The 15,185-nt window shown below is 39.4% G+C and overlaps 1 protein-coding gene across 3 annotated transcripts in view; it reads left to right on the top strand.

Moving 5' to 3' along the window:
- Window positions 1-15,185, top strand: part of TRIP4 (thyroid hormone receptor interactor 4) — a 106,692-nt gene that overhangs the window by 21,364 nt on the left and 70,143 nt on the right. For all 3 annotated transcript variants that reach the window (XR_011648440.1, XM_004466649.4, XM_071214238.1), the window contains exons 8-9: window positions 10,725-10,851; window positions 14,980-15,167. Coding sequence is in view for 2 of the 3 variants with exons in the window: in XM_004466649.4 (XP_004466706.1) it covers window positions 10,725-10,851; window positions 14,980-15,167 (315 nt within the window). In the remaining variant the exon portion in view is untranslated. The remainder of the gene's footprint in view (window positions 1-10,724; window positions 10,852-14,979; window positions 15,168-15,185) is intronic.

A 15,185-nucleotide genomic window follows, 5' to 3' on the forward strand; every position in this document is an offset into this window, starting at 1 on the left:
TGGTAAAGGTAACTACATAAGGAAATATAAAATCCAGTATTGTTGTATTCCTGGTTTAAAATTGCTTCCCCCCCATATGACTTTACACACAAATGAGTAAAATAACATTTTAAATCAATGTTAATGGGCATACAGTTAATGGGTATAAAGATGTAACCTTAATAACAACATAAAGGGTGAGGGATGGAGATATATAGGAGTAGAGAGTTTGTATATTATGGAAACTAGGTTTTGGTATAAGCCAAACTAGGTTATTATTAGTTTAAGATATTTATTATAATTATAAAGATCGCCATTAAGAAAATAGCTATAAAAATATAGAGAAAAGCAAAGAAGGAAAACAAACTGCTACACTACAAACAAGACAACTAAGTACAATAAAGGCAGTAATGGAGTAACAGGAATAAAAACATGTTCAATACATATAAAAACAATTTACTAAATGCCAGAAGTAAATTTGTCAGTGGACTAAACTACCTTAAAAGGCAGAGATTGGCAAGGTAGATGACAAAGCATGATCCATCTATATATGGTCTACAAGAGACTCACTTTAGGTAACAAAATACAAAGAGGTTGAAATTAAAAAAGTGAAAAAAGATATTCCATGCAAATATTAATTAAAAGAGAGTCAGAATGGGTATATTATTGTCAAACAAAAACTCTAAGTCAAAAAGTTTACAAGAGACAAGAAGGATGTTATATATTGATAAGTTCTGTTCATCAAGAATCTAACCAGATAATCGGATGTGACTCAAACAGTTGGGTACCCATATGGGAGGTCCCAGGTTTGGTTCCCGGTGACTCCTAAACAAGGCAAGCAAGACAGCAAGCTGGCATGATGGGCTTGCACAGCAAACCAATGTAACAAGATTATGCCACAAGATGACACAAGGAAACACAATGAAAGGCACAACAAGCAAGGAGCAGAGATGGCTCAAGCAATAAGGCACCTCCCCCACATATGGGGGGTCCTGGGTTCTGTTCCTGGTACCTAAAAAGACGAGCAGACACAGAGAACACACAGTGAACATACACAGAGAGCAGACAGCAAGTGCAAACAATGAGGAGGGGAAATAAGTAAATCTTAAAAATATATATATATAACCATTATAAATATATATATATGTACTTTACAATAGGGCACCCAAATATATGATACAAAAATTGACAATTGAAGCACACAGGAAAAGAAAAGAAAATTACAGATCATGCCTATGAATATAGATGCAAAATCCCTCAACAAAATACTGGCAAACCAAATCCAACAGTATTTTAAAAGAATTTTACACCATGACCAGGTGGGATTCATTCCAAAATACAGGGATGGTTGAATATATTAAAATCAGTCAATGTAATGTATTACATTAATTAAATGAAGGAAAACAAATACATGATCATCTTAATTGATGCAGAAAAGGCTTTTGACAAATTCCTTTCATTTAAAAAATACTCAGAATACCAGGAATGAAGGAAACTTTCTAAATATGATAAAGGCCATTTATGAAAAACCCACAACTAACATCATACTCAATGGTGAAAGACTGAAATCTTACCTGCTACAATCAAGAACAAGGCAAGGATCCCTGCTGTTACTACTGTTATTCAGTATTGTACTATAAGTTCTAACCAGAGCATTCAGACAATTGAAAGAAATAAAAGGCATCCAAATTGGAAAGGAAGAAGAAAAATTATCCCTATTTGAAGATAACATGATCCTATATAGAGTATATCCCAAAGAATCCACAGGGAAGCCACTAAAACTAATAAACAAATTGAGCTAAGTTGCAGGATACAAGATAAACACACAGAAGTAAGTTGGATTTCTATACACTAGAATGAATAATCCAGAAAGGAAATCAAGAAAACAGTTCCCTTTATAATTACATCTATAAGAATAAAATATAGTAGTAAATTTAATTAAGAAGGAAAGTGGATGTGGCTCAAATGATTGAGCCCCTGCCTACCACATCGGGGGGCCTGTGGTTTGGTTCCTAGTGCCTCCTGAAGAAGAAAGCGAGCTGGTGCAACAAGATGATGTAACAGGAGACACAGAAAGAAAAACATGATGAGAGACACAACAAAAGAAGGAAGTGGAGATTGGAGGTGGCTCAAGCAATCAGGTGCCTCTCTCCCACATTGGAGGTCCTGAGTTCAGTTCCCAGTGCCTTCAAAAGAAACAAGGAAGATGAACAGACATAGCAAAGTACAAACGAGGGGGTGGGGAGAAATAAATAAAATCTTAAAAGAAAAAGTGAAAGAATTACACTGAAAACTACAAAACATTGCTGAAATTAATTAAAGACCTAAATGAAAGGCATTTTGTTTCATAGATTGAAAACTTAGTATTGTTGGATGTCATGATGAAAAAAAAAATGACAATCCTACTAAGGTAATCTACGAGTTCAGTGAAATCCCTATCATTATTCCAGCAGTCCATTTTGCAAAAATGGAAAATCTGATCGACAAATTTATATGGACTGCAAGGGGCCCCAAATAACCAAAATAACCTTTGAAAAAAACACAGTTGGAAGACTCACACCTTCTGATTTAAAAACTTACTATAAAAAATAAAAGAACCAAAATATAAAATTAAGAAACTTACTATAGGGAAGCGGACTTGGCCCAGTGGTTAGGGCGTCCATCTACCACATGGGAGGTCTGCGGTTCAAACCCCGGGCCTCCTTGACCCGTGTGGAGTTGGCCCATGCGCAGTGCTGATGCGCGCAAGGAGTGCCCTGCCACGCAGGGGTGTCCCCCGCGTAGGGGAGCCCCACGTGCAAGGAGTGCGCCCCGTAAGAGCCGCCCAGCGGGAAAGAGAGTGCAGCCTGCCCAAGAATGGTGCCGCACACACGGAGAGCTGACACAGAAAGATGACGCAACAAAAAGAGACACAGATTTCCGTGCCACTGACAACAACAGAAGCAGACAAAGAAACAAGATGCAGCAAACAGACACAGAGAACAGACAGCCGGGGTGGGGGAGGAGGGGAGAGAAATAAATAAATAAATCTTTAAAAAAAAAAAAAAGAAACTTACTATAAAGCACAATAATTAAAACAGTGTGGGGAAACAGATTTGGCTCAACTGATAGGCATCTGGCTACCACATGGTAGGTCCAGGGTTCAAACCCTGGGTCTCCTGGCCCATGTGGTGAGCTGGCCCATACACAGTGCTGATGCACGCAAAGAGTGCTGTGCCTCACAGGGGTGTCCCCTGCGTAGGGGAGCCCAACGTGCAAGGAGTGCGCCCTATGCGGGAAAAGTGCAGCCTGCCCAGGAGTGGCGCTGCATACATAGAGAGCTGACGCAGCAAGATGACACAACAAAGAGACACAGATTGCTGGTGCTGCTGACAAGAATCCAAGCAGACACAGAAGAACAAACAGCAAGTGGACACAGAGAGCAGACAACTGGGGGAGGGTGGGGAAAGGGAGAGAAATAAATTAAAAATATATTTTTAAAAAATGTGTCATACTGAGACTTCTGGGAAGATGATGGGCTAGAAAGACATGGAGCTACTCCCAGAAAGAGTATAGGCAGAAGCAGCCTGGAAAAAAATGTTCTAGTGTTGAGGACACCAGGGCAAGGCTGGACACCACCCAGAAAAGAGGAGTAAAGTGAAAGAATCTTGATGGCACCACTATGAGTTGCAGCTGTGGCTGCCAGTGCCCTTCCCCATCCTATAGACAATTTTTAATTCTCAATCCTTGAACTGGTGGCTACAGACGAAGAGGGCCAGAGAAGTCCACCTCCCCAGGAATAAGGAGAGAGAGGGATGCAGCCTAATGCTGACTTAACATTTGACCCACAAATTTGGTCTGCTGTGTCCTGTGAGCCCTTCCAGGCTGGGAATGGCCACACCATTGTTTGCCTTGGGAGTCAGCACAGGACTAAAGAGATCAGTCCTCTCAATCACCCTCCCTACTGACTGGGACTGGTTGTTGAGGACACAGAAGAGAGTAGAATTATCTCCTACCTGGGAAAAGAGGGGTGCTGCCAACAGAGGTTGGAGAACAACCTCTGCAGAAAACTGCAAGATAGTGCTAAAAGAAATCAAAGAAGACCCAAACAGATGGAAAGACATTCCATCTTCATAGATTGGAAAACTGAATATCATGAAAATATCAATCCTACCCAAACTAATTCATAGTTTCAGTGGAATATCAATCAAAATACTAACAGCCCAATTTACAGAAATAGAAAAGGCATTCACCAAATTTATTTGTAAGGGAAGGTGTACCAAATAGCCAAAAGCATTCTAAAGGTCAATATGGGAGTACTTTCACTACCTGACCTTGAAACATATTACAAAGCTACAATAGTCAAAACAGCATGGTGTTGGCATAAAGATGGACACATCGATCAGTGGAATAGAATTGAGAGTCCAGAAATAAAACCTCATCTCTATGGCCAAATGGTTTCCACAAGCCTACCAACTTATTGTTAATGGGACAGAAGAGTCTCTTCAACAAATGGTGTTAGAAGAGCTGGATATCTATAACCAAAAGAATGAAAGAGGACCGTTATCTCACTCCATGTACAAGAATCAACTCAAAATGAGTCAAAGGCCTAAATATAAAAGTCAGGAACATAAAATTACTAGAAGAAACAGTTCTGTAAATTGGGCTGTTAGATCTCTTTAGTCCTGTGCTGACTCCCATGGCAAACAATGGTGCGGCCATTCCCAGCCTGGAAGGGCTCATAGGACACAGCAGACCAAACCCAGGTGTCTATCAACAGATGAATGCTAAACAGTGTTGTATTCACACGAGGGAATATTATACAACTGAAAGAAGAAATGAAGTCATAAAGCATATGACAACATGGATGAACCTGAAGGACATTATGTTGAGTGACGCAAGCCAAACACAAAAGGACAAATACAGTGTGATTGACGTATGATCTAAATATATTGTGTAATATCATGGAGTTAATAACTTGCACATGGTTCACCAGAAAATAGAATCAGGTTAAAGAATATAAATCTAAGGATTAATTTGTGCAGAACCTGGTGAAAAGGATGTGTATTAATCTTTGGAAAGGAATAGAAAAGGTGAAAATGTAGCATAAGATTTGTAACTAGCAGTTACATATGGGTATGACTGGTTGAAAGGGAAAGTCAAAGGTCATGTATATTAGTAAAAGAAAAGCTAAAAAATGCTAAAATGGGACTGTATAACAGTGAAACCTCAACTGAAATATGAATATGGGTAATATTTCATATGTATGACTGTTTTTTTTTGAAACTGAATAACTGTATGTTGATGTTACAAGATGTTATCAGACAGAAAAACCAAACATTATACTAAGTGAAAGAAAGCAGACACAAAGTGCTACATATTGCACATATTTATAAAATGTAAATATAAACCAATTTATAAAGGTGAAATTAGATTGATGGTTATGTGAGGCTGCAGAAGGATAGATTGACAGGTGCTGCTAAGGGGTGTGGCATTTTTCCTTTTGGAGTAGTGAAATTGCTTTAACATTTTCTGTGGTGATAAATGCACAACATCATGATTATACTAAAAGCCATTAATAATACATTTGGATAGATTGTATAGAATGTGAATATATCTCAATAAAACTACTTAATAAATAGTTGTGCAAGAATAGCCAGAGATAACAGCTATGTCCAGCAGGTGAGACAGAGATTGAGAGGTGAAGAATTTTCATTTGGTTTTTGACAAGGGTGTCACGTCCCTTCAATGGGGAAAGAATAGTCTCCTCAACATTCAGTGCTGGGGCAACTGGAAATCCACATGCAAAAGAATGAATGTGGACCCCTACCTCTAATCATATCCAAAATTTAATGCAAAATGGATTGACAGCCTGAATATGAGAGCTAATAATATAAAACTCTTATAAGAAAACATGGGGACATATTTTCTGAACCTTGTAGTGGGCAATGGATTTTTAGATATACCAAAAGAATAAGCAACAAAAGGAAAAATAGATAAAATTGAAAACTTCTGTGCATCAGAGGACATTATCAAAAAAGTGAAAAGATGGGACGTGGTTGTAACTCAACTGATAGAGCATCTGCCTACAATATAGAGGGTACAGGGTTTGATACCCTTGGCCTCCTGACCCATGTGATGAACTGGCCCACACATAGTGCTGCCATGCTGCCATGCACAAGGATTGTAATGCCATGCAGGAGTGCCCCTCAAGTAGGGGTGCCCCCCGCACAAGGAGTGTACCCTGCAAGGAGAGTCGCCCCATGCAGAAAAAATGCAGCCCACCCAGGAGTGGTGCCACATACACGGAGAGCTGACACAGCAAGATGACGCAACAAAAAAAAGTGACACATTTTCCCAGTGCCAGGTGACAAGAATGCAGGCAGACACAGAAGAACACACAGCAAGTGGACACAGAGAGGAGACAATGTGGGGGAAGGGGAGAGAAATAAATAAAAAATAAATCTTTAAAAAAAGAAAGTGAAAAGATAATTTTCAGAATGGGGGAAATATTTGGAAATATATATATGTTAAGGGTTTAACATTCAGAATATATATATTGTTTTTTTTTTTTTAAGTAAGTACTAGGGAATGAATCCGGACCCTCATACATGGGAAGCAAGCACTCAACCACTGAGCTACACCCACATGCTCCCCTCTTATAAGGTTGTTTTGGTTTTTTTTTTAGGTATGGGGCCAGGATTGAATCTGGCACCTGATATGTGGGAAGCTGGTGCTCAACCACTGAACCACATCAGCTTCCTTGAGTTGGTTTTCTCGTTTGTTTTGCTTGTTGTTTGTTTTTATTTTTTCAGGAGGCACCGTGAGCCAAACCCCAGGGCCTCCCAAGTGGAAGGCAAGTGCTCAACCACTTGAGCCACATGCTCTCCCTCCTATAACTTTTTTTTTTTAAATAAGCCTCCTCTGCACCCCACCCCGAGATGGCTGCCTTGTCTGTTTGCTCATTGTTTTTGCTTGTTGTTTGCTCCTTGTCTCTTTTTTTCTTTAGGAGGCACTGGGGACCAAACCCGGGACCTCCCATGTGGGAGTCAGGTGCTTGTTTGTTTTTGCTCTGTCTGCTCGTTGTTTGTTTCTTCTTTAGGAGAACGGGAACTGAACCCAGCACCTCCCTTGTGGGAGGCAGGCACTCAACAGTTCAAGCCACATCCACTCCCTGGTATAGCTTTTTTTTTTAATACTTTAAAAGATTTTTTAAAATTTACCCCCCACCCATTGTTTGCATGCACTGACTGCTCATTGTGTACTCTCTGTGTCTGCTCATCTTCTTTTAGGAGGAACTGGGAACTGAACCCAGGAGGTGCTCAGTCTCTTGAGCCAGACACATCCGCTCCCTGCTTATCGTGTCTCTCTCTGTGTCTTCTTGTTACATCATCTCATTGCATCATCTCTTTGTATCAGTTCTCTGTCTTGCTTGTCTTCTTTAGGAGGCACTGGGAACCAAACTTGGAACCTCCTGTGTGGGAGGCAGATGCCAAGCTCCTTGAGTCATATCTGCTCCCTGTGGTATAGCTTTTTAATAGGGAAATTTGGCAGTATCTCAAAATTTAAATTGTGAATATTTTTGACTTACTAGTTATACTACCAGATATCCAGATGTCAGTTTCCTCCTTCTCTAGCCACAATTTTTAAATTTTAAATTTTTAACTTTTTATTGAAGTACATCATTCATGCATGAACATGCTTAAACAATAAGTGTATAGTAAAGATTGTGAACTTACAAAATAAAAATACATAACATCACACAGGGTCTCATACTTCACCCCTCCACCAACTCTTTGTGTTGTTGTGAAACATTTGTTACAAACTATGCAAGAGCATCTCTTGCCAACAATTTTTAAACCATTTGTCATTCTTAATGTACTATGTAAATGAAAGATGTTGTTAATGGGGGAAAGCATGTGTGTGTTGAGGGGAAGTGTATGGGAATCCCCTATATTTTCAGTGTAACTTTTATGTAATCTAAAGATTCTTTAAAAATAAAGATGGCCCACTGGGTGGACTGTGGGAGAGTGTGAGCTCTGGTGTGGACCATTGACCATGAGGTGCAGTGGTGCTCAGAGATGTATTCACCAAGTGCAGTGAATGTCTCATGATGATGCAGGAGGTTGTTGTTATGGGGGGAGGAGTGGGGAAGGGGGGTGGGGGTATATGGGGACCTCATATTTTGAATGTAACATTAAAAAAATAATGACAAAGAAAATAAAAATGGGAAGCGTATATGGCTCAAGTGATAGAGCTTCTGCCTACCATATGGGAGGGCCTGGGTTCGCTCCCTGGGACCTCCTGGTGAAGAAGAAGAAGAGAAAATGTGCTCACTGGCCAAAGCCAGTGCCTGCGTGGTGTGCCATTACCCTGTACAGTGAGTCACGCAGCAAGATGATGACATCAAAAGAAAGACAAGGGAAGAGTCAAGGTGAAGCACAGCAGAAACCAGGAACTGACAAGGAATCTATTTCCCCATCAGAGGTTCCCAGGATCGAATCCTGGTGAATCCTAGAGGAGAGGAAATGGGAAGAGAAGACAACACAGACAGCAGAAACAGCAGGGCCGGTGGGGGTGGGGACAGGGGAGGGGGAGGATAAAGAAATAAACCTTTAAAAAAATAATAAAAATTAAAAAGTGGGAGTATAAAAAAAAGTTTGCCATACTGAAACATGAAAAATGATATTGTGTTATAATTTCAATTTACATTTCTTTGCTTTTGTTATAATTTAGTAACCTTAAGTATTCTAAAAACGTATGGATTAGCTATTTGTATTATTTCTTTCATAGATCCTAGAGTTCTTAATACTGTTGTATATTTCATCCCCTTTCCTCCTTTAGATCCTACTGTTTCCTCCCTCTTTTATTTTTATTTTATTTTTTAGTCCCTATTTTATATTTATTTCTTCCCTCAATTTCTTCTAATTTCTTAGCTTCATGCCTTTGTTTCTACTTTTCCCTTGGTTTGGAAATCCCTCCCCTCAATCTTTGCCTTTCATGTATCTACTTCTCTCTTGAACCTACTTAGTATAATATGTGGGATGATGTGATATTAACTACCAGATAGATTTTGCCTATGTCATAGAAATTATGAAACCCTCCCATTTATTGTCATTGTATAGCTGTCTTAAACCTGCCACCTGGATTGAAAACTTCTTGAAAGTAGGAACCATGTCCACCACAGCTTTTAAGTTGACTTGCATATAAGAGGTATCCAACAAGCATCTCATGAATTGAAGGTCAGGTTCAGCCTTTTCTATTTGTAGAAGCTTTTCATTATGTCATACCTTGAATTATCATTATCCACAAATATTTGTCAGGCATTCTCAGGGCCATGGAGTATAGTAGCAAGTAATGTAAAAGTATAGAATGATTATGGTTCCTGCAGGGCCTGTGATCTATTAATATACAACAGGAGGAAGTGGCTGTGGCTCAATCGATTGGACCCCCGTCTATCATATGGGAGGCCCTGGGTTCATGCCCCAGGGCCTCCTTGTGAAGGCAAGCTAGCCTGTACCCACGGAGAACTGGCACAGCAAGATGATGCAACAAAGGGAGACAAGCAGACACAGAAGAACGTGCAGTGAATTGACAGAGCAGACAGCAAACAAGCCGTGGGAGGGGGAATAAATAAATCTTAAAAAAAATATATATATATATACACACACACACACACATACACACACACAAACAATAGAATTAGTTCTACAATTCTAGTATGAAAATCATCATATTGTTTCATAGACTTAGAACCAAATACCTAGAGCAGACACCACAAGTTCCAGATAACCATGAGATGTATCAAATTACTTTACTTTTTAAAAATTTTTTAAAGATTTTTTTTTCTCCCCATCCCCCCCCGCATCCTGTTGTTTGCTCTCTGTGTCCATTCACTGTGTGTTCTTCCGTGTCTGCTTGCATTCTTGTCAGGTGGCACCAGGAATCAGTGTCTCTTTTTGTTGTGTCAGCTTGCTGCATCAGCTCTCCATGTGTGCAGCGCCACTCCTGGGCGGGCTGTGCTTTTTTTGTGTGGAGCAATTCTCCTTGCGGGGCGCACTCCTTGCGTGCGGGGCACCCCTATGCAGGGGGCGCCCCTGCACTTGCCTTGCACGCGACAGCACTGCATGTGGGCCAACTTACCACTTGGGCCAGGAGGCCCTGGGTACTGAACCCCGGACCTCCTATATGGTAGGCAGATGCTCTGTCAGTTGAGCCACATCCACTTCCCTCAAATGACTAGATAGTAGGTTCATGCTATAGGACTTCAGAGAAGGGAGTAATCCTTTTGTGCTGAGCCAGTGAGGGGCTTCCTTAGAACTTCTGGGCCTTGATGGAAGGTAGACTAGAAATAGATCAACCTGGAGGAGTGGGGAAGGACTCTTAAATGGGTAGAGGAATAACTGAATGTGAATGTGTAGGGTTTGCTGAGGAGACAGTAGGTAGAGTAAATAGGCTACCATAGAATACTATGGGTGAGGCTATTTCTGTGCATCTTTTCTAATCTTGACATCTTTAATGATCCTGTTTAACAAAAGAATGATTGTACTATGCCCTATAATATTCTTGGTGTTCTGGAACTTTTCTTAACTCCTATTCCTTAGAGTTCTTGGAGTAAAGAGAAGGAAGTTGGAGTAGGAAGATCGATATTCATGGATTACTCTTTGAATTCCAAATTTTATTACTGTTGAGGGATTTCATTTTGGTGGTATATAAGGACATTCTAAACATAAAACATTACCAATTTTTGCATCCTCATGTCACAGACTAGATGAGACAATACAGGCCATTGCCAATGGAACCTTGAACCAGCCATTCACCAAGTTGGATAAATCTTCTGAAGAGTCTTTGGGAGTTCTGGTGAATCCTAACTTGGATCTGCCCCCTCCTCAGGTTGGTGGACCTTTATTCTACCTGTTGTTAGAGAAAATTGAGCCCAATTTTCCTTTTTTTTTTTTCTTCTTTTTTTCGCCCCCCCGAGTTACCAGGGATTGAACCCTGGACCTTTTACATGGGAAGCAGATGCTCAGCCACTGACCTGCACCCATTGCTCCCAATTTTCTTTTATCTGTGTCTGTTTTATAACCTTTAGATACCAAGTCTGCTCTCTCTACTTATCTGCCATCTCTATTCCCTGGCCTAATTTTCTCTAGTTTTCCTTGCGACACTTCTGACAAGTTGACCTTTACTAACCTCTGAGTATTTCCCAAGAGAGGGTTTTGTTAAATACAGTGTTGATTTAGATAATTATCATATGGTCTTTTTATTAATATTCTTTTTCTTTTATAGAAAATGGCTATTCCTACAGAGTGGTGTTTTAAATAAATATATTAATTCACTTATTCATTGTCATAATTCATTTTATTATCAAGTATGTACATTGCGCATCTGCTATGTTCAGCTGCTACCAATCAAAGCAGGGGTTCTCTGCCCACTGCACTCAAATGACCAATTTCTGAGATACTGGGGTTTCAAAGGGTGAAAGAGTTTATTACTAAGCAAGAAGCAGAAGATCAGACTGTCTGTTGACCTGAAATCTTTCTTTAGGATTCAAAAAAGGAGAGGTGGAGTTATTACCATTATAATAACAAGTATCATGTCAAGGAATGGAACTAAGTTCTAATAACCATTAGCATAGTAAGTATAAACAACCATAGTACCATGTAAAGGGGAGGAATGAAGCTAGAACTAAGCTAAAATAGTCATTACAATACCAAGTATAAGCATTGAAGTCAGTGGTTACACAAGTACAGTAGTAAGTGATCAACCAAACACTCCTTCTATGCTCAAAGGAACTCACAAACAAGTAGTGGAAAATATCTGATACTAATAGAGATATAAATACAGTGTTGTGTAAACTCAGAGACAGGAGATGCTAGTTCTAAGTGAGGGGATTTAAAGATGATTTCATAGGAAAGCTGGCATTGGATGTTTGAGAATGGTGGGGAAAAACATTCCAGTAAGAATGAATTGTAGGAACAAAGGTATAGGTACAGGAAAGTTTAGCATATATACAGAAAATGGTGACTTCAGGCTACCTAGATAGGACTGATAAAAGGGATTATTCTGAGAAACAGAACAAAGTTAGGTGGTAGGACCAGATCAATAAGAGCTTAAATGTTTAGCTGAGAAGTTTTAACATTTTAATTTGTAAATAATATAAGAAATCAGAGGTTCTTATGCAGAGAAATTATACAGTCATATTATACAGTCATATATAGCTTTAGCGAGCTAAACTGGAGACATTCATTCTGCACTGAATATCTGTGAGGTTCTGTGCTAAGTGCTGGGAAATTAAAAGGTAAAGTTCCAGCCCCTATCCTTAAGGACTTCAAGTTTAATGGGAAGGCATATATGAATAAAAAAAAATTATAATTCTCTAAGAAAATTGGTATAATAGAGATATGTCATGGGTACATGAGAAATTGAGAGGGTCTTCATATATATGCTAGAGAAGTCACAAAAGAAATAGTGTGCAAGAGAGAGGAGACTTACAGGATGAATAGGAGTTTCCAGGCAGATCTGAGGAGAGAATTGCAGGAAGAAGGTACAACATGCACAAAGACTTAGCAGTCTGAGAACATTGTAGGTTTGGGGGACCTACCAGTAATTAAGTATTATTTGAAGTTAAAATGAACTGGTAGATATATTAGTTTCCTTGGGCTGCTATAAGAAAGTACCATAAAAAATATTTTTAAAAAATTTAAGTACCATAAATTTGGGTGGTTTAAGGCAATAGAAATTTATTCTCTTACATTCTGGAGGTGAAAGATCAATAGAGCCACACTCCTGAAGGCTCTAGGGGAGAATGCTTCCTTGTCTCTTCTGGTTTTTGGTACCCCTCCAGGCATTCCTCATTTTACAGCTATATCACTCCAATCTCTGCCTCTGAATTTTTGGGAGATAACTTTTTAACCCAATACAGTAGGCAGTACTTGATCATTAAGGCCCTTACATCTCATCTTTTAAGGAGTTTAGGGACAAAAGAGGGATTCTTGAAGAATTTTGGCAGAAGATTGTCACACTACCATTCTTATGTGGAGAAAGGATTAGAAGGAAAAGTGAGATAAAGGCAGGTAAATTGCCAAGGAGGCTATTGTAGTAGCACAGTGGGCAGATTATGGGGTCCCAGATTAAGGTTGTAGCACTAGTTGGGCAGTAGAGAATTGTTAAAAGGCTAAAATTGGAGAAGAGGAGACCAGTTAGCAGGTTCTGTAATAGTCTTATTAAGAGTTAAAAGATAATAAGGGGTTAAGTTAGGAGAGTAGCTATGGGAATGGAGAAACAGGTAATATATACAAGAACTGTAGTGGAGACAACAGAGAATTTGGGCTTCGGGATCATTCAAAGACCAACATTTTTATGAAACCACTTATTTCCCCTATAATATAACAATTCTCCCTCTGTTCCCACATAATAACATACATTCCTGTTTAGTCTTTCCTTCATTCTGCTTTATGTGTTAGTTATTTCTGTGCCTGTCTTCCAGGATTGTAAATTTTTTGAAAATAAGAAACAAATTTTGTTCATATTTATATGTTTCCCTACTTTTTTCACGTTATATGCCTTCTTCCCCGCCTCCCCCCACCGTTGTCTGCTCTCTCTGTCCATTCGCTGTGTGTTCTTCTGTGTCCTCTTGCATTCTTGTCAGCGGTGTCTGGAATCTGTGTCTCTTTTTGTTTCATCATCTTGCTGCGTCAGTTTTCTGTGTGTGCAGTGCCACTCCTGGTCAGGCTGTGCTTTTTTCACACAGGGCGGCTCCTTATGGGGTGTACTCCTTGCGCATGGGGCCCCCCTACGCAGGGGACACCCCTGCATGGCACAGCACTCCTTGTGTGCATGGGTCAGGACACCTGGGTTTGAACCCTGGACCTCCCATATGGTAGGCAGATGCTCTATCAGTTGAACCAAATCTGCTTCCCAAGAATTTTTTTGTTATGACACAATTGATTCAAATCATGAAATTTATTGTAGAAATATTCTTAAAGATTCATTTAGTTCAGCTTCTTTTTTTTTTTTTTTGAAGGATGCATTGACAATTAAACCCAGGACATCATCATGTGCTCAATCACTGAGCTACACCTGCTCCTACTGGCCTCATTTTAAAATTGAGAGAACTGAAACCTTTAAGGGTTAAATGATTGCTTAGGACCTCTAGACTACCTCTCTAGGTGCTTATTTTTTTCCTTCAAATTATTAAATAAAAATACAAAAAAATTAAGCTAACCCCTAACCCTCATTTTCCTAACAGAGCTTTTTTCTGTTTTGTTTGAATTTTGGACCATTGCTTTTCTTCCTCTGAAAGAAACATCAGCCTTCCTCATTATCTTAATGAATTACTGCCAGGATACTTCAGTCTCATGTAATTAATTATACCTTGTAATTTTCTCTTTTCTTTAGGATGGGAGTCTTGTTTCAATAGTGTTCCATCCTCTCTTTCAGGAGGCAAGTTGTTAATTTCAGAGTAAGAGGATACTTCATGTATCCAATAGTTAGAACTGCTGCTGCTTACACCATCTCTTTGAGTTGATTATGGTACCAGCCTGTGACTTTGCCCCTAAGCACATGAAAAGTATGTGGAGCAAAATGTTGAACCTTCATTTAGCTGATAGAATTAAGTTGGGAAATTGTTTGGGAAATAATGGATCATTATTAAGTATAGGTAGAAATAATTACAGCCCTTTTGGTCTCATAATTGTGCTGATGCTGGAATTGGAAACCTTTTTTGGAAATTTCACCATTCTACATTTTCCTTGAAGATGAGACATTGTTATCATAACTGGAACCCCCCTGATTTTTTGCCATCTCCACCTTTTCTGTCCTTCTTGCAGACAAAGATGGGATAGTTTTTTCTGAGAAAGTGCTCCTTGTATAATTTTCCCATTCATCTTATTTCATCCATCTACCCCATTCATCTTAATTTGCAAGTTCTTCCCTTGTTAGATTGAACTATATGAGTGTTTGTGTGTGTGCATACTATACATATATATATATATGTTGTTTTTTTCCCCCCCTTTATAGTGGGTAGACCAGACAGGAGTAGCCTCACAAAAGAAGACATTCTGTTCAGCAGGATTGAAACTAGAGCTCAACTCACATCGTCACCGATTGCGAATCCAGGACCAAGAATTTCAGGAAGGCTTTGATGGAGGCTGGTGCCTCTCTATGCATCAGCCTTGGGCTTCTCTACTTGTCAGAGGGATTAAAAGGTAAGAACAGAAATTAAT

Source organism: Dasypus novemcinctus, chromosome 3 (genome assembly GCF_030445035.2).
Source record: "Dasypus novemcinctus isolate mDasNov1 chromosome 3, mDasNov1.1.hap2, whole genome shotgun sequence".
Classification (NCBI taxonomy): Eukaryota; Metazoa; Chordata; class Mammalia; order Cingulata; family Dasypodidae; genus Dasypus; species Dasypus novemcinctus.